This window comes from Clarias gariepinus, chromosome 9, assembly GCF_024256425.1.
Source record: "Clarias gariepinus isolate MV-2021 ecotype Netherlands chromosome 9, CGAR_prim_01v2, whole genome shotgun sequence".
Lineage (NCBI taxonomy): Eukaryota > Metazoa > Chordata > Actinopteri > Siluriformes > Clariidae > Clarias > Clarias gariepinus.
In genome coordinates, this window is record NC_071108.1 from 5074715 (window position 1) to 5102708 (window position 27994).

Here is a 27994-nt window from a genome sequence, read left to right on the forward strand (position 1 = left end):
CACTTAAAGTAGGGAGGGAGGATTAATTTGGGATTCAGCCTCTACAGTCGATACAACTTCTGGACCATGAAGAAAGGCTTGCCTTGGCGAGGTTATGAGCGGTTATTATGACTAGAAATCGGAAGAGGACAGATCACCTATGAGTATGATGATCAAAGATATTTTTATGGCTTTGTGAATTGTAAAAACAGGAAGATAAAGTCGCAGAGTTCTTGCAGCTAGCTAACGGCTTCAGTTAGCATCCACACTTCCTTAATGCAATGAGAGATTAAGAGCTAGCAGCCTTGAACTTGTGAGTGAAATGTGAGTATATAACGTTATAACAGGAATTATTAAACACCATAAATTGCAAACGCTTCCTTTAGTTATCAAAGTTAATATAGTTGTTTGAATTATACATTGTTTTAGCTGTGTTTAAAGCAGCTACGTTAGACTATGCGGAACTTGAGCTAAGAACGAGAAAGTGATTTCCATAGCAACGAGCTAATTAAAAAAAACCGCACGTACATTAGCATTGCTGCTAGCTTATTTTAAATTTATTGTTGGTTTTATTTTTAAATTAATATCTACACGTTGCATAAATACACCGCATTTTTTTGAGAAATGTTAGCTTTAATCATTTGCTAAGTGAATTACTTATTCTTATTCTCAGTTTACTTTTTTTAGGTCCTGTTAATAATTCCTAGCTAATCTTTGCTAACTAGTCTGGTAAACTAGCTTTTTTTTTTTTTTTTTTTTACCATTTTAAAATACCTCAGGTGGAATAATTCCTAAAGGCTATTGTATTTGGTTATTAATTTCCTAGCTAATTATTATTTCCTAGCCAAACTTTGGGAACTAGTTGAGTTTTTTTGTTTTTTTTTTGTTTCTGAAAATATTTTCTTTTCAATGCTTTGTGAAGTCCCTCACTTAAATACCTCAGCAGAAAGAATACCTACAGGATAAAATATTTCATAATCTTTTCCCCTTTAGTTATTTATATCGTTGTGGGAACGTTGTATTTTGGTTAGAGCACGCTCAAATAGGAGATTTTTAAACTGTGCGAACTTTAAAATACCAAAAAAGGTTTGATCTGAGACTAATCTCCCCTCAGAACCATAAACGTTCTGGAAACCAGTCCCTGTTAACTTGGTAACTAAGTTATATAACTAAGATAGATAAAGATAACTAGGTTATTAGGTAACACTATACACTTGTGTTTCTCTGAATGAAATATTCTTCTTGAACATAAAAAAAAAGAAAAGTACTAGTTTGCAGTACTGACTACAAACTTGAATGTGTAAAAAGTTTTACAGTTATCTACTAGTTTGCTGAAATCTAACGAGACGCCTCAACTCAGGCAAAGTAGACACAGTTCACAACCTTTATTCTTACACAGTTAACAGTTTTTCTCATTAATATGTGCGAAACAGCACTAGCTCTGTTTGTCTAGTGTCTCAGCAAGCTCTGCTTTACACTTAAACAAAAAAAAAAAAAGGTCCCAAAAATGCCTGTAGTATATTCCAAACTTCCCTCACAGCTGAAGAGGTCTTCAGCAGCCAAGAAAGCGGTTTTACTCCTCGTTGCTGCATACGGAGTAAAAAGACTCTACCCGTACATTTCTGAAAGACTTAAAGGACGGACCGATCCTCGGAATGGGAGACTGAACGCACATCAGAAGAACGGGGAGCCGCTGGAGGTCACGGAGAGGCAAAAGAGGAAGAGAAACTCTCCGGCTGTAAACCGAGAATTCCTTTTGCGCTTGAAGCGGCTCCTGAGCATCCTTTTCCCTCGGCTTTTCTGCAAAGAGCTGGGTCTGCTGGGCTTCCACTCGATCGCTCTCATCTCGCGCACATTCCTGTCTATTTACGTCGCCAACTTGGACGGTAAAATCGTGAAAACCATCGTGAAGAAAGACCCCCAGGCGTTCGTGTGGGAGTTAACGAAATGGCTCTTGATCGCTATCCCTGCAACGTTTGTAAACAGCACTATCCGTTATCTGGAAGGACAGCTAACTCTGGCGTTTCGCACCAGGCTGGTGAACCATGCCTACGAGCTCTACTTCAGCAACCAGACCTATTACCGTGTCAGCAACATGGATGGCAGGCTGGCCAACCCGGACCAGTCACTGACAGAGGACATGGTGATGTTTGCCGGCTCTGTTGCTCATTTGTACTCCAACCTGACGAAGCCCTGCCTGGACGTAGTGATGACCTGCTACACGCTGATCAAAACGGGACAGTCTAAAGGCGCCAACACGACTTGGCCTTCGGTGATCGCCGGCATCGTGGTGGCGCTCACCGCCAAAATCCTGCGGGCGTTTTCGCCGCGCTTCGGCAAGCTGGTCGCAGAGGAGGCCAAGAGGAAAGGGGACCTGAGGTACATGCACTCGCGCATCATTGCCAACTCGGAGGAGATCGCCTTCTACGGGGGTCACAAGGTATTCTCATTACAGAGGGTTTAATCCCACAGATTAATTTTCATACTAGGGGCGCAATGATCAATTGACGATGTGGAATAAAATCTGTAGTAAAATCAGCATTTTAATGCAATCTGATCAATTAATTAATCGTTTCATTCAATCGAGTCTTGTTAGTTGCAGCCGTATTGCAGACAATTATTAATTTTATCAATTAAACATTAATTTTTAATTTTATTGTTTTATTCTTCAATTCTTATTACCAGTTGTAACAGCTATATTACAGCATGTTCCCTTGTCATGTTCCTAAGAAGCCACAAAGCACAAAAGAATTATTCATGATGCAAATGTTTTCCATTGATTGTTACAAAGTACTTTGACACTGGAGACTCCTTCATAAATATTACACTTAACATTCAACATCAGCCAAAACAAGCATGACATGATGTTTTGGATTAGATTCAACAAAGATGTTTGAAAATGTATACGTTGGAGTATTGCTGTGGTGTGGTTATGCTTGCAGCTGAGGTGGTAAAATGTTGCATTTTTTTTTTTATGCTACAGGTGGCATTAACTATCTACACATTGGCAGACAGCACAATATCCTGTGTGGTAGAAACAAATTATTTGCTAAGTTTGTTCAGAATTGTAACAAAACCCAAAAAAAAATTGGGATAATTATAAAATTATGCTTATAGAATCACAATATAGATTAAATTTCAGCTTACAGTAGGTATTGTGATATAATCAGATCGGCTGTTCCCAGGTGATTCCCATTCGTATAATCAACACTCTTCACACACAACGCCGTTTTTTGAGGTGTTAAAGCATCCCCCCTATAGTCTTGATCTCAATCTATCGGACTTTCACCTGTTTAGTCCCCTGAAAGCAGCCCTGATGAAAATGAAGATTAACTTCCGATAAAGTGAAGACATCAATGCATTCGTAGTTCACTGCTCAGCCTAAAAAACATTTTTTAATAAGGGTGTATATATATATATATATATGACAGATATATAAATTGGAAATTTTGTCAAAATTATTTATTTGTCTATTCTAAAAAATTAATTAAAATAAATACTATGGCCAGAGTCCGGATGATTTTTGACTCACGCTTGTATTTTTTATAGGGAAACTAACTACACCCTAATAATCAAAGAAAGAATATACCAGTTGCAGTTATGCAACTCCACTATTTATCATTTTCCTTTAACACAACACCCTTGAGTGGTATATTCTTTTTTTATATATCATGTTACTGTATAGACCCAGCCTCACACACATGCTCAGTCATTTTGGTGCTTTAAGCACTTTAAAAGTGCACAACAGGGTCTATGTAAATAGATGTTGTGTTCTTGCACAGTACTGTTTTTAAAGCAAAGAGACATCATGTAGTTTGAAACAAATTACAAAAAGATTAGAGCAAATCCTGGAATTGGTGCAAATCCTGGAACAGATTTCTGTATCAGGTTGTTCTGCCCCTTTACACACAAAAACACACACGCAGAGAGTGGTGAGTGGCCTTTTGGCACACAGACTAAACCTGAAGGCTTTCATTTCACAAGACCAACTTAGTGACCTGTGATTGATTTTGTAAAGGGACAGTATATATGTGATATTTTTTGCTGCTAAGATTAAGTTAATTTCAAAGTCCTCTTAGTTCCTCATAATGCTCACCTGTCGCTTGTTTGTGTGTGTGTACGTGTGCCTCCGGGTATGCGCACACTTCTGCCTTTGTGCCTTGCGTAGGTGGAGATGTCGCAGCTGCAGCGGAGCTATGAGGCGCTGCGTTCGCAAATCAACCTGATCCTCTTCAAGCGGCTATGGTACGTCATGCTCGAACAGTTCCTCATGAAGTACCTATGGAGCGCCTCAGGACTCGTCATGGTGGCCGTGCCCATCATCACCGCCGTGGGGTACTCCACACGTGGTACGACTTACACACTTTTCTGTGACGGTATAGGTCTAAGCCCCAGATATAAACAGTTTATTTTTGGAGGTTACTGTTTGCTCAGTTAGTTTGTTTTAACCTGAAATCATAATCAAAGTTAAGAATCAGCAAAAGTTAAGATGATTCTGCTGCTGGTGGTGGTTGTAGGTAAGATTTTAAACAAGAAAACTGGTTATGATTTGATAAAACAACACAGAACCTGCAACAGCGACGTTTGTCCAATTTCGTCATCGAAAATAATGACAAAAAAATACATTGATCATCAACTTTTTCCTAAGGCGAGAAAATTAGGAGACATTAGGGATATTAATGAACAGCGAAAAGACGAGACTAAAATGAGGGTTTAAAAAAATAAAAACATATAATTTTTAATCAACATATAATTTTCATAACAATCCGCTACGATACAGTGTTCATTCATTATGACACGAGCAGCAGTGTTTCCCGGGTCACGGTGCACGGCTTATCAGGAGTAGTTTGCACGCGCAGTGACAGGATGTTACAAGCTCAGTCTTTAAATCTTCGTCATCACAGCAGTATTACTCAGGCGAAAGAGAAGAGAAGAGATGCTATTAGGTCCCATTTTCTTCATATTGACCACAAACCTGAAGAGATGCATCAAGACATACTGTAATAATTACCCAGATGTACAGCCTCTTTGTAGTAATTATGTTATGATGTATTTTATTTTATAGTTAAAACAGATACATCTAATAGGTTAGCAAATGATTGTGACCTATGGGAGATACAGTGGGCAAAAAAGTATTTAGTCAGCCACCTATTGTGCAAGTTCTCCCACTTAAAAAGATGAGAGAGGCCTGTAATTTTTATTAGTTCTCGCTTATACCCCAACTCATTTTTCTTTCTTAATTTGAATTAAGACTTTGATATTGTTCCTCAGTGTGACTGAATTCTCAATTCCAATTGGTCAAAAGGAGTGTGTTGTTTTTTTTTTTAACAGCATAGTTCAGATAGTACTTTCATCTGCCTCAAGAACTACAGGTTCACTTGCTTCTGATATATTATCGTTCCTATAGTAGCCACTCATTTACAGGAACTTGTATGGCCGCAGTATAATGTTGAACTAAATCATAGATCAAAAAAACATTTTATAAAAGAAGACAGAAAATCCTCGATCTGGAGACATTTTTATTATTATTATTATTATTATTTATTTCTAGGAGATGTTTATTAAACATTTATGGAGCAATTTGAAACAGTCTCGACATTGCTTTATAAAGTTTCCCAGCTCAACGAAGTCCTCAAGACAGATGATACATTCCATTTTTTCTCCTTTTTTTTTTTAGAAAGCAAAAGAGAAAAATATAAGTAAAGATTGGAGAGGCAATGACTGTTTGTTTTGCCTGTAGTGTAAATAAGGGACAGGAACTAACTCGTGTTGACTGTTCCACAAAATTAAATCTGACTATAAACCACTGAAATGTTGCTCATAAATAAATTTAACACAGTAGTCGTTGGAAAATTGTTGGGGTATAACCGGAATAACACACACCAGACCATGCAATTACGACAAAAAAAAAAAAGATCTGCTTCGGGCTAATATTGGCACTCAGATCTGTGTGTCATGCTGTTTGGTATATTACTTATTTAAAAATCAATTTATCAAAGTATTTTAGTAGCCTAACATTTTAGGTGCCCTAACATGCATATTGATCTTTTAAAGAGATCAAAGGATTAATATTTTCTAACATGTAGCATGGTTCCAGCAGGTGGTGACAAACCCTCATTTAGCTCTAAATGTTATCTAAACAAAAGGACAACTAATTAACCAAAGTCTCATGGTTCATGCCACAGTGCTGTTAAATTTCTCGACTTGGATTGCTCAAAATTTGTTGATTAATCATCTGTTTCAGCATCTTGGACAGTATTTTCCAGCTATAATTTAAATAGCAGGTTTTCATTTTAATGCTTAAATCCTGTCATTCATTTCATTTCTTATTTATGTTTTAACGTTATGTTTTGAATCAGATTTGAAATAGATATTTGAAAATTTATACAGTGGCAGAGTGCTGTGGTTATAAAAAGATTATAACACTATGAGATGTATAAGGGTGAGTCAAAAATTAACCGCACTCCAGTTATATTAAAACTTCTGTCTTATCAGTACTTTCCATTCAAGGCTACTGTCTCTGCGGTCACTGCTGTGACGTGTTAACAACAACGTGTTCTTCCGATTTGCATGACAGAACAGCAGCGTGCAGTGATTATTTTTTTTATTATTTTATTTTTTTTGTGGTTTGATGGTGTATCTGGTGCTGAAACAACCACGGAAAAGCATAAACAGAAGTGTTAAAGCATCATTCCTATAGTCCTGATCTTCTGTCAGACTTTCACGTGTTCGGTCCCCTGAAAGCAGCCCTACGAGGATGAACATTAACTTCTAATGAAGAAGTGGAGACAGCCATGCATTCGTGGCTGGCAGCTCAACGTAAAATATTTTTAATGGGGGGAATACGAAAGCTTGTTGACAGACTGACAAAGTGTATTGAAAAGCGAGAAGATTAAGTCTAAAAATGGTGTATTTTGTCTTTTCTAAAAGTTAATTACAAAAAAAATCTACAGTTAGAGTGCGGATCTTTTTTGATTTTTATATATATATTATTTTTACATGCCAGCTGCTAGCCTGCCTTTGACTGTGTTAAATAGATAACAAAGGCACAGAAGCCTTGCATGTGATATTTCTAGCATGCTGATGTGTTAACTTTTCTAAGGAACATTTCATTTGTAACTAATAATAGGCATCCCAGTGTGATATGCACAGTTGTTTCTCTTTCACTCGTTTTTAAGTGTCAGTGTTTTTATTTATTTTATTTTTTAAATATATATTATTTTTAGATTCCGCGGACGTGAAGCAGGCAGTGATGGTGATGAGCGAAGAAGAGATGGTGAGCGAGCGAACAGAGGCCTTTACCACAGCCAGGAATCTTTTAAACGCGGGAGCCGATGCCGTGGAGCGGATCATGAGCTCCTACAAGGAGGTGAGATGATCAGTCCTATCCCCAAAAAACCTGTGGTATGTTGTGGGCTGTTACCAGAACAGATTAACAGAGATTTAATAACATTTATACAATTAATATATTTTGTATGGTATTACTATGTAAGAATTTGAATAATTGTAATTTATGTCCTATGTTTTTGTTTTTGTTTTGTTTTTCTTGTTTAAGGTGACTGAGCTGGCAGGCTACACAGCACGTGTTTATGAGATGTTTGATGTGTTTGAGGAGGTGCGTGTTGGTGTGTTTCGCCGATCAGTCGAGGACCCTCAGGGCACAGAGAACCGTGGTGGGTCACGTGAGGTGAAACACGGTATGAGATTAGAGGGGCCCTTACACATTAGAGGTAAGTTTTTTTTTTTCTTTGTTGAATAATTCAACATCATTTAATTCTATTCAGCATTCAGCTTGCAGAGAAAAAAAGAGGGTTCAAGAGAATCATACAGTGCTGTAAAAAAGTGAGAGTGTGGTCTCAAAGCATCAGATAACTCGGATTATTTTTGCGTACAATTAAATTTGTTTTAAAGTGTGACGAATATACCAAAAAAAATTAATTTTTAATTACCAAGGGTAAAAAAGCTGATCCATAATGCATGCTAAATCATGAATGACTTGCGATTTTTGAAGAGCTGAGTTAAATGTTACTTGCCACACCCAGGTCCGATTACTCCCAGAACTGTTGAATCAAGAAAGTAGAACACCGTGTCTGTCTGACAAAGTAAAGCACACTAAAAGAGGGAAAAAAAAAAGGGCAACACAATCCAAAGAGATTCAAGAATGGATGAGACACAAAGTAATTGACATGTACCAGTCTGTAAATTTGACATCTCAACACTAATTCTATGTTTAGAAATATATTTTGTGCAAATGTTAAACATAACATGGCCTTGAACCTCCAGGGTTGAGGGTTAGATTTTTGCTGCAATTCCTTGCGGGTACTCCAGTTTCCTCTCACAGTCCAAAGACATGTAGATTAGGTTTTTTGGTGTTCCCAAACTGCCTGTACCAAGTGTGTGCCCTGCAATGGATTGGCATTGTGTATGTGCCCTGCGATGGATTGGCATCGTGTGCAGGGTAAAACCCACCTTGTGCCCGAGGTTTCTGTGAAGTTTAGCCAGGAGTTCTATGAATGTTTTCATTTTGTTCCACTGGCGGAAATGTATTATTTTTAGAACTAAAGTCAACTCAGAAGTATATATTGTTTCGTAAGTGGAAAATTCCACTTTAGAATGCTCTGTGGCTCCAAAAAATGCTCCATGTCTCCAATAAATCCATGTCAAGGAGCTAATTTATAATGCAGTTAAAGGGAGCTCTGGCACAGTAACCCTGGCTCTGTTTTAAACCATGGTGTAGTAAAGCAGCACTTTTCACCTGATGCTTCTGGACCATACATGGAATGTAACACAGGCACAAAATAAATACATTGATTTTTCATCACCTAAAAGGTTACTAAATTATAGGTGGCACAATAACATATTGGTTAGCACTGTGTCCCCGCATCTCCAGGCTCCAGGTTCAATTCCCACCTCAAGGTTGATGTGCATAGAGTTTGCATGTTCTCCCTGTGCTTGGTGGGTGTCTTCCAGTTTTCTCCCACAGTCCAAGGATATGCAGATTAGGCGAATTGTGGTGTGTGTGTGTGTGTGTGTGTGTGTGTGTGTGTGTGTGTGTGTGTGTGTGTGTGTGTGTGCGTGCAGGCGTGTCACCTTGTGCCTAAAGTCTCCAGGGATACGCTTTACAGGCTTTCCATGACCCTGTACAGGATAAGCACTATAGAAAATCAATGAATTAAATATATATATAACATATATAATAACTACTTTATAAAAAAACAGTTCAGTTAGAAAGAAAACTCTCGTTTCGCTCAATAAGTTTTTACATGCCGAATAACTACTCTTCTCAATAATTATGTATTTGCACAATGAAAAAAAATGATCAAGATCATTAAATTAAGAGCAGAGGAAAAAATAAGTTTTTTATTTGTTTTCTTTCTAAGGGACCAGGCACAATCTTCAGCATACATATTACAATTTGAAGGATTGTGCAAGAGTTAGCTTAAAGTTAATACTTATTTCCCTGGGGAAGTACAAAGCACGATAACAAAGCAGCACTAGAAAAAGCTAGGATATACAGGACAAAACACATAGTACATCTGGTATTGTATGTATGTAGTGCATAGATATTGATGTAGTGTCTGTGTTACTACGATAAATTACACTACCAGTCAAATGTTTGGACACAACTTCAAACTTTCATGGTTTCTGATTTTGTAAAACAATGCTGCAGGAGTTGAAAATATGCAATAATCTCCTTTGAACAGTTGATATTAAGACGTGTCTGCCACTTTCGCTCTGTACAGGCTTTATAATAGCTCTAATCTGAGGTGCGGGTTGATAATTGGTGATTTCTGAGGCTGGTAACTGTTTTTTTTTTAATGGCCAGTGTTATCATGGTGCTTGATGGGTTTTTGCAAAAGCACTCGACAATACTGTTCTCACAAGAATTGTTCAAGAACAGCTGACATTTATTTCTTAAAATAACTGACTTTTGTTGTTGTTGTTCTTGCTTAATAACCTAATGTCATTTGTGTTATTTCGTATTTCTGAGGTCTCCAGTATTGTTCTAGAATGTAAAAAAATAAATCACTTCAAAAAATCAACATTTAATTGGATGGTGTGTCCAGACTTTTGACTAGTACTGTACATACAAGATACATTACTGATTAATTTTTTTGTTAAATTTTTGTTGGCTAATTAAAAATATGCACTTAATTTCCACTAATTGTTTTTGTTTACTGTTTAACCATTAGAATGTTTTCACAGATTAGAAGCTAAGTTAAACATTTATCCTTTTTTATTTTACTTTGCTTACTTGAAAGAATTTCAGTAATTTCCCTGGTACTAGTGGTGAATTTTTATTTAAAAAAATAAATAAAAAGTCTAACATGAAATATAAATTATTTCTATGAATTAACAGACCTTGTAGATAAACAATTGCTTTTATTTGAAAAGGTATCTGATGTTTGTTGTATACAGCTTATGACTCTTAACTGATGAACACAAACTAAAGCGTCAAACTAAACTCAAGCAGTTTTCCTCTGGGATTAATGGGTTCTTCGAATCTTACACACTAACAATAGCTTTTCTCAGCACTCTCTCCATTAGATACAGGCGTGTTAATTATGCTTTATCTTACATCGAGGAGAGAAGAGAAGGTCGCAGAGTTTTGACTTCTTAAACTAAAGCATTATCCATTCTAAGCATCAAAGACACAATTATTTTGCCTGGAATTAAACTATAAGTTATATGAGTAAATCAATGATACTTTTTTATATACTGTCTTTGCACAGGGATATGCAAACATATACCCATGATCTTTCCCATAACATGCACTTATCTCATTTTGCAGAAAGGGTGTGGACCAGCACCAATTAAGATTGGATATGCTCTTTAGAAAAAGTGCTTTATAACATTAAGTGCACTTGTTTATCAGTTGTTTTGTCTAAAGCTGGAACAAATATCTAATCAGTAATAAACCTTGTCAATCTTTGCCTGTGTGTACAACTTTATAGCTCTTTGGCAGGACGCCATTTATCCCCCATGTACCTTTAAGATTTTTTCATTTTTTTGACAGATTCTTGGCTTTCCTTTAAGTGTTTGTGTGTGTGCGCGTGTGGTTATGCATGCAGGTCAAGTGATTGATGTGGAACAAGGCATCAGGTGCGAGAACCTGCCAATTATAACACCCACAGGCGATGTGGTAGCATCAAGCCTCAACATCAAGGTACCGTATGCACCTGAGTACTCCTCAGCGCTTGAAAATAATGTTTTTACAAACCATACTGTACTAGAACCAGGGCTGATTTTATGGATGTAGTCACAATATCAAATGCATGAAATTATAGCACCACTGATTTCTCTATCATGGCGCAAAAGTCTGGATCTGTAGGAAGTGTAAATTATAACAAATTGAGTGGCTGTCTGACTCCGTGGCACTTTATTTAACGTGTATTATGAACAAGTATCATGTAACACGTATCCAGAGTGTTTTAGACACAGAGATGATTTCGTCCTGGTTGACTTGAGATGAACTCTATCTTCAACTCCAGTCCCGCACAGTTTATTGATTCTTTTCCTTAAACACAGCTGATTAAACTCATTTGTTAATGACTATGGGTTCAATGGGTGTTTTTTGGTGTTGGTGAATTACAAACTGTGCTGGACACTGGCCCCCAGGACCCTAGATCCCTGTTCTAGGTTGAGTTTTGAAGCTATCTTAGGCCTGAAATTAAAAGAAAAATATCAGGTTTCATATAATTGCAATGAATCTAGAGACTTTCAGGGTCATACTGCATATTAAGCATACAACAATTAAATATACACTGCCTGCCACAGATTTTATTCAGTCACCTTTAGATTAGCTTACAGCACATAATGTGGTAAATAGGTAAATGGGGTCAGTCTGAACTCATCAGACCGCTTTTTTTTTTTTTTTCAATTGTTCCAAAGTCTTATGTTTATGCTTGGATGAGTCTCACTAAAAACTGCTTTTTTAATGAACACACAGCAGTTTAGTCCCAATCCTGTAAGTTCTCATCACATTGTGTGTTCGTGTATAGAAATGTTCTTACTTTCACTATTAAACATATTGTAGCTCTGTTGTTTTTTTGTTTTTTTTACCATTCAACTTCACCAAGAGTTTAAGTGATTTCCATTAATGATTTTTTTGGTTGTTTTCTTTGCTTGATGCAGCCCAATAATTTGACTTGTGTAAAATGGGAACTTTTTAAATTAATAGATTTTTTTGGCCAGGCAGTGAGGCATTTCGCAAAACTTTTAAAATGTGTAGGTTAACGCTATACTGTATTTGAATGGTGAGGCAGGAAGTTTATAATATATGGTTTTGTGAGCTGTTATCTTTTCTGCTTATTTCCTGTGGTTTGGCCTAGTTTGTACTAGCTTGGCATGGCATTTAAATAACATCCGCAAGGCATTATTGGACTTTCGTTTAAGAATATATTTGAACTCAGTATACAGCTTTAACATGCTCGAGATCAGTGGTTCTTAGCCCTCGGTCCTGAAGGAGATCCTCTCCTTGCCCAATTTTACAGTTTTTTTTTTTTTCCTCTGCTCTATCACACCTGATTCAGTTCAGGATGTTAATGAGCTGATTTATTCAATCAGGTATGCTGGGAGCTGAGCAGAAGGGTCAGGGCAGGGATTCCTCCAGGACCAAAGTTGAGATCCACTCCACTAGATTAAGACATTTCCAGCCTTTTTCTTATTTTTATTTAACATACTCTTGCTCTGTGTACCTTTTCCTAAGGAAACTTTTCACTGTTTCAGAGAGAATGTAATCATTTCTAAATAAGCTGAATCAGCTTTTTTATTTATTTATTTTTTTTTAAGAGAGAAATTTTTAATTAGACTGTGGCAGCGTAGAGCAAAACCTGAACCGAACCAGTTTGTAAAAACAGCGTCTCATCAGCAGTCAGCTAGATCATCTGCTCATTTCATGGTCAGCTAGATCATTTCAGATTTTGCATTTACATTTATTTATGCGGTGGATGCATTTATCCAAGGAGATGAAAAAAAGAGATACAAAGCCATTAAAAACCCTGAAAAACATACAAGTGTATAATTTCGTTATAGTGCTCGTAACCTTTACACTACGTTTCAGGGCACTTTCAATAAAAAAAAAAAAGTGAAGCCTTTAATTTAAGTCCTCTGTTAGCATAACCCACAGAGCAGTGCCAGTAAATCAACAATGATAAATGACATCCTATTAATGGACTATTAAGGAAGTTTATTTAGGGGTAGGCTCATGCTGTTTGTCTTCAATTTGAACACAGAGTCACTTAGGTCGAATGTTTTTCAGTAGGTTTAGTGCAAAAATTATTAGACAGGAAAAAAAAACTAGAATCATCCCATCAAGTAACAGTTTCTATGAACATGCAAATTGAAAAGTCCTTAATCCTTCATGTCTCACCCCTTACAGTACTAAACACTGAAATCTAACTACAGTGGTTAATCAATCGGAATGTAGGTCCTACCGTCGCGGCGCTCGGCGGTACCGTTTGGCTTTGTGCGTTTGCTGGCTTTTACCGTTGAGTGGCGCTATATAACTACAGGCTGACGCCTCATGCCTTAGTTCATTCTCTGCTGGATTAATGAGACACAGAGTTTTAGAACTGCACGTAGTAGCGGATAAAATCAAGTAAAACATTGTAGTTAAACAAATTTATAATGACAGAACTAAAATGACGATACAAATGTAGAATTTAAATTAAATTAAATCTTATTAGGATCAAATTTAAACAAAATAAATGTTAACACAGTGAGCCTTTAAATTTTATCACGTGTAATTAGAAAAGACGCGTGTAGGGTTTTGTGTCGTCTTATATCTTGTGTTCTTTAAATTTATAGTAGATTTATTAACTAAAATAAATGACCATAAAAATTATAACATTGTCAGGACATTCTACTGCGTCAGCTGATGTTGGTCATTCAGCCCCGCTTGTGTTTGTGCGTTATTATAAGAATGAAATGCAGTAGACTGTTATGACCTGTAAACGGGTTCGACCCATGTTGCACGGGCGGCACCATAAAGCACGGACACGAGGCGAGGTCTTACAGGAAAAGGGTAATTTATTTAGGTAAAATGGGGAAGGAAAGTGTTGAAGGAGGGAGAATGGAAAGAAAGGGATAAAGGTTGTGCATGTGCAGTTCCGGGGGCTGTGCCACACTGGCATGCAGGCACACAGCTGACGATAAGTGTTGGTGCGAGTGGCAGAACTGAGCACGCGGAGGCAGCGCTCCTGCACGCTCCCTCGTGACGGCGCTTCTCCCGCTGTCGATGGCCGGCGCGAGTTCTCGCTGACGCAAAAACCTAACCACACTTTTCCTCTTCGGCAGCGGGGCTGCGAGGGCGGGCACGGTGCGGGAGTAAAGGTGCCGCGGGAGCTCGCGCAGCTCTTTCTCGCGCTGTCCTCAGCGCGGAGATCAAAGGGCGGAATTCTAGTGTCCTTGTTTAAAGCCCCTCGGGCGCGTCACATCTCCCCACTGACATGCTTTTTTTTTATATTCTCCATTACATCACGTACTTCCCAGACCTCAGACAAACCTCCGCGCCTTGCTTTTATAATGCGGAGCAAGCCCGAGATCATATTAACGTTAATTATCGCCAGCCGGCACAAATAGGCGGCTCCCGTCCCTTTGCTGCCTATTCAGGGAGCCTACGGAGTGAGGGAGTAGTTATAGTAGATTTGGGCGTACACCCATCGCACGCGCACGCCGTGGCAGATCATCATAATTGTCCTAAACTTGTATTTCATAAGGTTTTCCGAGCGGTGGTACAGCGCAACGGGGGTCATTATTTACTATTAAACATTAAACGAATTTACAAAACTTAATGCGTGCGATTAAGCGCTGATTCCACGTAGGAAAGTAAAGAAGAGGATCCTGATGCTCAACATTCCGGAGACCAAACCCCATTTAAATTAAATTAACAAATATTGCATGTAAATAACAATAGCCCACGTTTAAAAAAAGCATTTTTATTTAGATTTTAAAAAAATAATCCTGCATCTGTTTTAGGTGTTCCAGCTGCCACTGTTCTAAAATTCTAATTAAATCAAATCTTATTAGGATAAAATTTAAGCACAAAAAATGTTAACACAGTGAGCCTTTTGATTTTATCACTTGTAATTAGAAAAAAAGCGTGTATGGATTTGTGTCATCTTATTTCTTGTGTTCTTTAAATTTATAGTAGATTTATTAACTGAAATAAATGACCATAACATTAAAACAGTGTTAGGACGTTCTACTGCGTCAGCAGATGTCGGTCTTTCAGCCCCGCTTGTGTTTTTGCGTTATTATAAGAATGAAATGCAGTAGACTGTTATGATTTGTAACGGGTTACTCAAACAACTCAGTTCAGGTGTAAGTAAATGTCTGTGCTGTTTGAGGGAGGGACGTGCTAATGATTTGGTCGGCTCTGTGTGTGTGTGCGTGTGAGAGAGAGAGAGAGAGGGGTGTCGCGGTCGTTTTCAGTGAAACAAAGGCTCAGCTGAAAAATGTTAGGCACATCAGTCACTTAACCACCAATAAAAGGTATTTGAGTGTTATGATAGTTGTAATATAACAGATGCGCACTGAATACTAAACCTAAACCAGGCACGGAGATTAATGAACCAAGATAGCCCCCATACCCGTTTAAAAAAAAATAAATTAATTAAAATACCAAAGAATATTATTGTGTATAGACTGATTAAAAACAATGCAATTTATGCTATCATAAGGAAAATAAGTTCTTCCATTCCAATGATTAAAAAAGGTAACAATGTCAACTTTAGAATCTAGAATCCAGGAGATTAAAATTACACAAATTGAAATCACTGAAAGTCTCCAGAAGAGCTTCAGATTCAAGAGGTTTTTAAAGTGGGGAGAAGTGCATTTCAGTTCCTCTGAATGTATAGGTGAGAACAGCCGATTCACACCTGGGGAGGGTGAATAATTTGCATTTGAATGTTGTCTGGCATTGTAAAGCACTATAGTGACACTAAAAGAACAACCCAGGATTAATAGGAATTCTTATACTGCATAAACATTATTTAGCACAAAAAAATTCCTCGCGCTCGGGAAAACTATGCGTGCGGTTGAGCGCTTTTTAGACTATAGGAAATTAAATCGGAGGGGTTTTATTTAGACTATTAAAAAAATAACCTGCGTCTATTATTAGGCGTGCCAGCTGCCACTTTTTAGTTAGAAGTTTTCAATACAAAGCTTATAATGCCCACATGACATGACGGAATAAGGCACGGCTGGTGATGATTGGGAGGAGTGGATTTTACTACGCAGTGTGAGTGCAATGGCCATCCGTCTGCTCGCGCTGACTCTGCTCTCCGCGGATGGTACCGCCCCCCTCCCACCTCTCGCTCCTTTGAAGTCCATGGGGCGCGTTCCATTTGCCCTGCTTGCATGCCGCACTTCCGCGTTGTTGCACGCGCGCTGCATACACAGCGCGTATTAAAATCCACTGTAGCCCAACAAACCCCGAGTATTTTATAGCGCAGGGTGCAAGCCCGGGCAACGATAGCAACGATAGCTCACCAGTCATGTGTAATTCTGCGGTCCCGCTGCTTCGCATGTCTGAAGGGGAGGCCGCCTAACTAGTGCGCGAGGAGCGATATTGATTTGGGCGCACGCCGTGACAGGCTGAAAAAACTGTGTCAGATTAATGTGCAAAATCTATATAATAAAACTATATAAGACTACATGCCTTTATAAGACTCAACTTTTATTTAAGCGCACTCACAATAACGAAAAAACGTTGTGATTTTGTAAGTGTTGTGATTTTGTAAGTGTTGTAAGCTGCGCTGTTCTGTATTGTTTTTGGTGAACTTGAGCGCGTCAGAAAATGAACGCAAACGTTTTTTTTAAATGGTCAGAGTCAGTCTGCTTGCTGTTTTCCCGACGTGTTAATAATCATTAGTCTACTTCTGCCGGTCGCTCTGGAAAACTCCCTGCATGCGGCTGAGCGCTGATTAAAACTATGGAGTAAATTAAAGAGGAGAATCACGATGCCGAGTTGAAGTCCTGAGCCCAAACCTCATTTAAATTCAATTAACAAATATTATAAGTAAAAAACAATAGCCCATGTTTAGAAACCGTTTATAAATTCTTTCCGACATGAGTTGGCCCGGTGTTATGCGCAGAGCGCCGGGAGATTTCCTGAAGCTCAGAAATCACTGGGCATGTTTTCTAAATAGCCGCTATCTTTAATAACTGATGGAGGTTTTGAGCTGTATACACACGCATTCCTGCCTAAACAACTCTTAAAACTACACCTGTAACACAATAAACAGTAATATTTCAAACATTCTGCAGGCTGATATTTGGAGAAAGGAAAGAATAATGAATAAACCAGTTGTTGGGTCAAAATAACCCAACCAGGTGTTCATTTGTAAACTACATCTCATATGAGCCAACATGAGCAACCCAACAATGTGTTTAAAGTACCTGAAATAATGCAGAACTTAAATAACAATAAACCGATACAGAGATACGCTGTATAACGGTCACTGTTGTATTTACGGCAACGAGCGAAAATGTCACTTTGCGCCACCTGGCGGCCATTTTACGAATGACTTTGAAATGCAACTGATTTATTTTGGCCGCTGACGTTTTTACGCGGCGGTGAGCGCGACGGTAATAACCATTCCAATTGATCAACTACTGTATATACAGTATTATGACCACTTGCTTATCATGTGATCAGACTTTTTCCTCATTCCTTTTTTCCCTGCAACACCACACTGCAGTGACACTTTTTACACTCGAGCAGACTCGAAATTAATTTCCCTAAAAGGATCTAATCACATGACATAAGTAAGGAATAAAACCAGAAAGCTAGAAAATAATCAGCGACTGCAGCAACTACTGTTAGATTGTTTGAAAAGTGCAGAGCAATTTTCTGACCAATCAAAAAAGAGAATTCAGGAGCCTTCGCAATATAAAGTACTTCAAGCGATTATGATTTATAATCATCTGACCCCGCTATAGAGGAAGCGGTGAAACATCTGTGGAAACACAAGCGATAATCAGCTCCGACTGTATCCCATGTCTGTAAAAACGTAATTGGGAGAATTCTCCAGATTTAGTCTGTTAAGGATAATTTTATCTAATTGTATGTTCATATCGACGTTCCATGTTTTCTTAATCACGTCAGTCATTCTGCACCAGACCCCGCTTGTGGTTAATCATGTTTCCTGTTAACTTCTGGGAAGCAGACCGTGCACTCCTTCTGACTGGTTGCCTGTTTGCCAGGAACAATGTGTTGATTATTCCCAAACACCAAATACGCCATCCCTCTCGACTCACGGAGACAGGCCTTCCTGTGATGACACGCTGTTCCGCTGAAGCGTTAAAGAGATCGCATCGCTAATAACCCTTCCGTGCCTTTCATGCAGCAGTCATCTGCCACCCGCGTGACTCGAAGCTGTTTCCCACAATGCCTTGTGAGACAGCCTTAAACGGCACCACGCCTCCCCTTTTTATAGACACGAGGAGAAATTTGTGGGTAAAAAAAAAAGAGACAGTGATATCATTAAAGAGCGCATCGAACCGTGGCAGCCGTTCCCAGACCGGCGTGTCAGCCTGACAGATAGTGACACTGCCACGGGATTAAAAGGAGGGGCACAATTTTTATATAATTTCTACTTGATTGAAATGGGCTTGTGATTCCAGTGTGTGTCAACCAATTAGACAGGTCGGCTCGCCCTAGAAATAGGAATAATTTCAAGACGGGACGCAGGTGTCTTTGTGGAATTAAAGTGATTGTATGATTTGTATTTGCTTTAAAATGAAGCAGTTATATTTAAAAAAAATCAATCTAGTTTTCAGTCTAGATTGTACATAATTGCTACAAGCAAGAATTTTAGCGTGTATGCCTATGCTGAAAAAGTAAGGGGAAAAAATGCACACACTTACTGAAATTCACTCACAATGCAAGTTGGCAGTCGTCAGGTTATCAAATATCAAAGCCAATTTTTTTGTTGTTGTTGTTGTTTTTTCCCCTCCCAAAGTACACTGTAAGTTTGTAATAAATCACACCTACATGAACAACTTGAACATCCCATTTCAGTTAACTTCCTTTTTTTTTTTCTTATAAGGCTTTACTCTATATTTTGAGGGCAAAGATGTAAAGAGTTGTGATCATTCAGCCACAAGAGCTGTAATGAGGTGAGGTCTGGGGTGCACACCGTGTGAACTCAATGATTCCCTGATGTTTTCAGTGGAACAGGTTTGCACCCTTTAGTTTCTAAGGAAAGGAAATGGTAATGCTAAAGCAAACAAGCACATCCTGTACAACTGTGTACTTAAAACTTTGTGGCAACAGTTTGAGAAAGGATGTACGGGTGTGATACTATATAGACTGGTATTATCATATGGTCCAGATATTGTTGGACAAACAGTGCGGTAGAGATAGGGAGGGAAAAAGCGCTTCGGTTACCAATCACGATTCTTGTGTGTGCTGATTCGTGTCTCGCCACACTGACTCCAAAACCTCGATTTTTAAATCATTTATTACTCTCATATTAGAGATGTGTCAGTCAATCAGCTAGTGACCGGAAATTGCAGTTTTTTATCAAAAGTCACTTATGTTAAAAAGTCTCCGATCTCAAACCCACACACTTAACAGTCTCAAAACACCACATACAGTAATGTAATTAGTTTCGAAACACACGTGTTAGAAGCTGCGCTCACCTGCGGGCTCATAACGCGCGCCCAAGACTTCGGAGGCATTTCAGTTGGTAAAATGTTGCAGTTTGTTCATAATACTACTACAGTTGGTACACTTTAAACTCTTTCATCCGGTGTGGTAGAAGTAAGTTATTTGCTAAGTTTGTTTGTAAATAATAATGAAAAATGTAAAGTAAAAATTTAGCTTTTGGTTTAATTTCCTTTAACGTTTTATTTTAAACTCTTGTATTTGAAGTTAGTTTGTGTTGTTTAAATGCTGTGCTTAGTTTTTAAGTAAGAGAACTAATGCTATAAGGAAAGTTTAATTATGATGTTCAATTCCGTGTTGAAACTAAAATATAAAACTAAGGTATAAAACTTACGTGTTACGACTCAACTTTTATTTTAAGGTCTTAAAATTGTAAAACAAAATCTGCAAAAATGTAATAGCAAATCTGGATATTTTTTAAATCGTTATACTTACAGAATTGCAATTTCGATCGAATCTGCACCGAGGTATCGTAATGATATCGTATCGAGTAGTGACTGGTAATTCCCATCCCTACAGTGTGTAGTGTGTGTTTGTCTTTTTATGCAAATTATGAGTGACATACTGTAGATACGTACTGAGTACAGTCTCAGATGGTTTTTCAGAACAAAAAAAAATTATAGTAGCTAAGACTCATTTCATGTCTGTTTTTAAATTACCATTCTATATTGTTTATTGTAAGCATATGGCTTGCAACGTTTTTGGAAGTGTTAAATAATTTATCCATAATAATTATACGTACATTACAGACAGTGTGAAAAACATATTGTTCTATAAATAGATCCACAAACAGACGGCCACACACTTAAGTCGACTAACAGATAATTAACAGTTGAGTAACAGATGATGCACAATATCTTACACACTTTTTTCCTCTTGTTCTGGTTTAAGGTGGACGAAGGAATGCATCTGTTAATCACCGGCCCGAACGGCTGCGGTAAAAGCTCTCTGTTTCGGATTCTGAGCGGCCTGTGGCCCGTGTACAGCGGTGTCCTGTACAAACCTCCGCCACAGCACATGTTCTACATCCCACAGAGGTACAGCTCATTAGAATAACTTTGGTTAATAGCGATAATAATAGTAATTAGGGATGCACCGAAATGAAAATTCTGGGCCGAAAACGAAACCGAAATTTTTGGATGCACTTGGCCGAAAACCGATACCGAAACCGAAAATGGCTTAATTAAAAAACATGTTTAAAATATTTTCTTTTTGTTTGTATTAAAAAAATGTTGCATATTGCAACTTTGCTGTCCTCATCTGAAACTTTGAAGTGCTTCCAAACCACCGACATACTCCGTGTTTGATGCGTAATGACAGCGCGAACGAGACGGGAGGATGGGAGAGGCATGGCGACAATTTCGGCTTTTATTTTCGGCTCTTTCTTACGTTTCGGCCGAAACCGATAATGCTATTTCGGCCGAAAATTTTCGGCGGCCGAAATTTCGGTGCATCCCTAATAGTAATAGTATAAAAATTTTGTATTAGCAATTAATTAATTAATCCTTAATACCAGTGTAATCGTGTGAAATTCTTGAGCTTAAACGTTCCCATTAACCGTCCTCCGTTCAGGGTGAGCATCGTACACTTAACGGCTGGTCACACATCACAGGGTGCTGCCTTTTTCTTAATTTAACCATTAAAAACCGCCCCCGACTGTTTAGAAGTTATAGAAGTCTATGTGTTTGTGTTCATTCTCATTTCATGCCCTGCTAAGCTAATTAGTAGTGATGAAGGTGGTGATGAAGTGGAGCAGGTTCTGAGAGCAGTGGGTCCAGATGGCCCTGCAGAGAGACTGTTTGACGTGACTGCCTCATTGCACAAGTGAAAGAGATTACACCCGCAGCAGCCGATCGTTGCCGTGCAGCAACACACTTGTTCCTAACATCAATTAAGTCCAAGAGATGTTTCGGCTCATTATAGCTTAACAACACATGATCTCAACACATGTGAAGACTGTTGAAGAAGGAAGTACAATGCAAAAGAGAGGGGTTTAAGTTCAATTCCACAGAAAATAATCAGTGAACCTTTACCGTTAATATATTTAAAATCATCAGAACGAGTGATTTTTTTATACGTACTGTACAGTACTGTGCAAAAAAGTTTTTCAGCCAGCTCTCTCTTCTGCATGTTTTGCTTCCAGAGAGCCAGACTGTCTTATATTTTAATGTAGCCTTGAGCAATAGCTTTTTTCTGTCTCTCATTTTCAGTCAAGTCCCTACACCTGAGCAGTTTCAGAGGAATGTTCTTTGCTTTGTAAGCTACACATTGATCTATAAATCATTCAAGCATTAAAAAAACATCTTAAGACATGAACCAGTGAGAAACAAGTGCAGATGATGACAAATGATCAGGCCGGTGATTAGTATACTGCTGATGCTGAATTCTGAGTGGTCGGAACAAACAAGAGGGGAAATGAGGTCGCTGCTGAGGTTGTTGTTACATAAACAACCATTTTTAAATTGTGTCTTTAGGCTTTTTGCAACCTGTCACAGTAAAACATTTGTGTCTATTACTTTCACTTATTTTAAATTAATATAAGGAAATAAAGAATGTTTTGCACTGTACTGTAGGATATAAAAAGAGACTTGAATAAACCTTTAAAAAACAACTAAATTTTATAATATTTCACTAATATTTATACTATTTTGTTATTTCAATCATTATAAAAATTAAAAAACACTCCATATATTTCTTTTTGTTGTATAAATCTTTCATTTCTGTCTATGATTCTGTCACAGTAAAACATTTCCATGTCCATGTGCAACAGTTGCAGAAAATAAATTTTACATATTCTGACCAACCAGAATTAGGCATTCAACACAAGTGTCTGCTTTAACATGCTAACCTTTTTATTAGTTCAGTCCAGAAGTAAATTAGACGCGAAAGTAAATGCAAAAAATATAAATCACAAAAACTTTGCCCAGCACTCACATTTAACTCTTGTCCAGATTACTCCCCTGCTCTTAAATGTGAACCCTTTTCCAGGGTATTGACCTTTTGCACAAGTGCACTTGTATCATTACATGTCATTGCCAGGTTAGGATATTTTATAGATCTTGTATGTTTTTTATATTGTTTTGTAAAGGCCAACTTTTATTTTCACTGAAAGGACTTGTACTGGAATGCACGTTTCATTTCATTCTTTCTCTGCTTTATATTGTGTGTGTGTGTGTGTGTGTGTGTGTGTGTGTTCATGCAGGCCATATATGTCCGTGGGCACTCTGCGGGATCAGGTGATTTACCCCGACACGCATCAGGAGATGCAGGAGCGAGGCTTCACTGATCAGCAGCTTGAGGGAATCCTGCGCACCGTCAACCTCCTTTATATTCTCGAGAGAGAGGGAGGTGAGCACACACACCTTCGCCAGTAAACACTGCTGAGCTTAACGGTTTGCTTTTTTTTTTTTTCTTCTTCTTCTTCTTCCCTGGATGTTCTGTGGAGACACAACACCTCTCAGCATTTCTAAGCTTTAACAGGAACTGATAAATGGCTTTAAAATACTTTAATGCTTTGGTATAGATTTTCAGAAACCATTTGTGAAAAGAAACCCAGGCACTAACTGAACTTCAGGGTACAGTGGATTCAGGGTAGCTGTCGGTACTTAAACATAAACGTCACTTTTGCTTATAGTTCTTTAGTAGTAATAAAAGCCCTGTGCCTAGACTGATGTGATACATGGTGTTTTGGCAGGTTGGAATGCAGAAAGTGACTGGAAGGATGTTCTGTCTGGAGGAGAGAAGCAGAGAATGGGCATGGCCAGGATGTTCTACCACAAGTGAGACATTTAATGTTTTATTTAAACAACAGAATGTCGCCCAAAACCCTTTTGACACTCTTGGGGAAACAGCAATATTACTTTTTAATATAGAAACATATAGTCTCCAGAGTGCAACTTAAAATCCTGTGAAACTTTTCCAACATACCGAGCAAATACAAATGCAAAAGATAAAGAAAAAGTCTTTCATGGCAGCAGATGGATTTATTTATTTTTTTATTTTATTATTATTCTTTTCATGCTTGTGAAGTTGACCGTGATTGACGCCTCTGCCTGTTGCCCTGTGCTGTGTGTTGACTGATCTCTGACCGTTTCCTCCAGGCCCAAATACGCTCTCCTGGACGAGTGCACCAGCGCCGTTAGTATCGACGTTGAGGGCAAAATCTTTGAAGCCGCAAAGGATGCCGGGATCGCGCTTCTCTCGATCACACACCGTCCATCTCTGTGGTGGGTCTTTCTTTTTTCTTTCTAAGCAGCACGCTCCTGCACAGCTGGAGGAGAACGGAGGAGTTCAGCCGGAGTACAGGAATAGGGTTTCGGCAGATTTGTTTGATCTAAATTAGAGAAAATGGCATGATGATGATGATGATGATGATGATGATTATGGCAATAAGATGAACATTCTCGTTAATAAAGCCTGTCTCTACCACATGGGAACTGACAGATGTTCCTAAGTATCTAAGTATGAAAGATATATTTAAAGCAGCCAACAATTCAATATAATATGGTTTGGAGCTGTTTAAAAAAAATTCAAATGGTATGATTTAAAAGAGCTTAAAAGACATCGGGGGGGGTCTGTCAGTCCCAAAGAAGGTCACGCCTCTTTCATTACGACTTACTGACATATAGATGCCATTCACCTCTTTACTAGGACTAATGGACACACAGGCCAGACATGTTCACTAAGACACAGAGACCACGCCTTCTCCGCTATGGCTGATGGGCATCGAGGCCACGCCTTTTTCACTGGGACTGATAGACACAGAGGACATGCCTTCTTTACTGGGACTGACAGGCAATAAGGCCACGCCTTCTTCACTGGGACTGTCAGGCAAAGAGGCCACGCCTTTTTCACTAGAACTGACAGACACAGAGGCCACACCTTCTTTACTGGGACTGACAGACACAGAGGCCACACCTTCTTCACTAGGACTGACAGGCACAGAGGTCATGCCTTCTTCACTGGGACTGACAGACAAAGAGACCACGCCGTCTTTACTGAGACTGACAGGCACAGTGGTCACGCCTTTTTCACTTGGACTGAGAGACACGGAGGCCACGCCTATTTCTGTGGGACTGAAAGGCACAAAGGCCACGTCTCTTTCATCTTTTTGATTAAATGACTGAGAGGTCACCTCTATTTCATTATACCCGACAGGCACAGTTTAATGGTACTGACTGAGAAATAGGCCAAGGCTTTTTTTTTCTTGGACCGACAGGCACTCATGCCACACCTTCACCAGGAAACAGATGGCGTTTAAGGACAAAATTAATGAGATTTTAGATATCCTAATTAATACTATTTCTATTATTATAATTAATGGTCCGTGCTAATTATGCCATATGGTTTTCCCTTCCTCTGACCACAGGAAGTACCACACCCACCTGCTGCAGTTTGATGGCGAGGGTGGCTGGCGCTTCGAAAAGCTGGACGCGTCCACTCGGCTCTCGCTGCAGGACGAGAAGCTGCGGCTGGAGACACAGCTCTCAGGGATCCCCAAAATGCAGCAGCGTCTGTCTGAACTGTGCAGCATTCTGGGTGAAAACAGCAGTCTGGTGACCCCCACGGAGATGGAGGGGGAGCGACGGGGGGAGGAGGAGGAGAGAGAGAGGAAGCAGCAGGAGGAGAGGGAGGAGAGACACGCGCTCCCCGGTGAACAGGGACGAGGCCTTATGGAGTGATTTGATGCCAGGAGACGGAGATGATTTCTAAGCCAGCTGTTTGTGTGAGCGTGTCTGTGCGTGTGTGTTTCTGTGTGTGAGAGTGTGTGTGTGTGTGTGTGTGTGTTTGTGTGTGTGTGTTTGTGTGTGTCTGCACGAATGAGCGGATTCATGTACGTGGGTAAAGAATCTTGGATCAAAATTATTAGCTCTGATGTGGTCTTTAGGGGCTTCCCTTAACTGTGTTTTCCACAGCATGTGTGTCTGTATGTATGTATGTATGTGTGTGTGTGTGTGTGTGCGTGCTTTTAGGGGAAAACCATGCGGATGGTGCCAGTTCTTGCAGGTGCAGCAGAGGATGAAAGCTGTTCAATCCCATGTTATTACAATTCTCTACAGAATTTGCACAAACTCTCTGGCACCTTGAATGTGTGTATGAGTGTGTGAAAAAGGGTGTGTGAGAAAGAAGAGAAAGGAGGCATTTGGGAAAGGGCTGTTCTCAGACCAGAGACTGCACTTATGTTTTGTTGTATTGTTCATTTTAATAATACAATGCTGATTTATATATATATAACATTAGGGATTACCACTCTGTGCTGTAGGCTTCTTTTCCTGCCTTGTTTTGTACAAAACTTAACAAAAGTTTGATTTTATACTCTTGTCAGAATGATAACCACCTTACGGTTTTGCTTAGAGTGGTTTGTGAAACTATGAACCAGGGTTGGCCAATTTTTTTTTTTATTTTAGGTAGTTTCCATCCCCAGTCATGTAACATGTGACTGTTAGGGAGGAGAGCATTAACTGCTATTATGTCTTACACAACACCACAATGATCTCCAAACAGGCACATATGGGCGGAGCTATAAATGGTGCAGATGGTTAATTGGTCCAGCAAGTGCCATTAAATATCAAACTCCCAGACATGGATAGCTTGTCGAAATATAGAGAGTGATAGTGATGGGAAGTTTAAATCATTTCCGTGACTCAGTTCTTTTAATCTCGTTCATCAAAATGAACTAATCTTTTTTGTCATTTAATTCATTTCGTCAATTCATACACAAATTTTGGCTAGGGTTCCAGTAATGGAAATATTACAATGCAGCTAAGGACATATTATGATAAACAGAAGGAGCCGCTCACCTCTCATATCTTCTGGTCCGAGTCGTTCTTTCTTTTAAATCGTTCTATTGCACAGCATAACGTCTATAAGAGTCGCGTGAAAAAGAACGGATGACTCGGACTAGAAGAGTCATTGAGAAGAATCGCTCAATTCTGTTTCCTGTGTACTGCACTGCATTGTCTTATGTGACTAATGACTAATTAAGTGATGATCTAATGAACATCCTGGCGCAGTCGTTTGACAATCTGTGAATTTGTGTACCCATGACATCATTTCCAAAATGCACTTAGTGACAGAACTAGCTCATTTTAAAAAGCTTGTTTTTTTTTTTTTGTTACTAAGTATGTTTCAACCTATTTAGCAATTATAGTGATTTAATGATATCTCATATTATATATTTAACCTGTTTTGATTGGATTTCTTGAACAAATTAAGAAAATATCGCTGTGACAGCACATCCACACACTGGTTTATCCTACAGCCTAAAATTATTCTGTTCATTCAGGACTAATTAGTCCAACTAACTGCTTGTTTTTGTGATTAACAATCAGTCAGTGTTATAAACCTACTGATACTTTAAAAAAAAAAAAAACGCACAAATACCATGTATATCGTGGGATCGATGTTACGTTGTCATATTTCCCACTTCTACTATGAATGATTTTGTGAACGACAATAAGGTGTGGAGTGGTGACTCTATAGGGGGAAAAAAACGGTTACCTTCACAGCCGGGGTAACTGCAGTTCAATCAGCGAGAGCTGCCTGTAAGGAAGTTTCCTGTCTTTCCTTCGTTTTATCGTTGCTGTAGCAGTCTGTAGCGAATTGATTTATCCATAACCGTAGATGCATTTCAGTTCTCTTTTATCACCAGTCTCGGGACTATGTTAGATTTACTAGACCTTTAACTTTTTTTTAAAGGCCCTTGTTTATTCATAGCGCTGTAAAAACCTGAAGTCTAATGTTTTTGCACACGTTCAAGTAAATAGCATAAATGCCACCTTGAGCCGGTTATGCTGTCTGATATATCAGAAATACTGCAGGTTAATATGATCTTGTAATAACAGAGAATTAGATTATCTTTTTTTGTAGTTTATGAAAGTGTCCTTTCCATTTCACGTTTGATTTTTTTTTTAATTTTTTTTTTTTTTTATCAAAACCTCATATTTTGATGATTTTTACTTAATCGGTTGACTGATGTTTGTTTGTGGCCAAAAAAAAAAAAATACTTGCTGCTTGAAAAAAAGTTAAAATGTGCCCAGTATGTTTATTAAATTATTAATTAAATAGTAAATTAATTTACCCTAAAATAACAAGTCAGATTTTGCACAGACTGCTTTTTTTTACTTAATTTTAATGGTTCAGATGAATATTTTCAAGTAGAGCTTGTGTTAAACTTGGCTCTTTCAAAACTAATATTTTTTTACAAACGTTAACATACACATCTCAATGCTGTCAGTGATAATGATTTCATTTGCACATTTCCCTGCATGACTTTAGATTATTTTTCTATGTCCATAAAATCTAATAAATCACATTGTTTAGAAATCCACATTCCCTGTT

General features: G+C 38.5%; 1 protein-coding gene across 1 annotated transcript; it reads left to right on the plus strand.

Moving 5' to 3' along the window:
* On the plus strand, nt 1-27983 carry abcd1 (ATP-binding cassette, sub-family D (ALD), member 1). The gene is made up of 10 exons (XM_053503879.1): nt 1-2419; nt 4148-4328; nt 7206-7348; nt 7535-7709; nt 11052-11146; nt 20546-20691; nt 22857-23002; nt 23349-23433; nt 23755-23880; nt 25023-27983. The coding sequence occupies exons 1-10, from the start codon at nt 1487-1489 to the stop codon at nt 25333-25335; spliced, it is 2343 nt and encodes a 780-aa protein (XP_053359854.1). The 5' UTR covers nt 1-1486; the 3' UTR covers nt 25336-27983.
* Nucleotides 27984-27994: the final 11 nt, after the last annotated feature.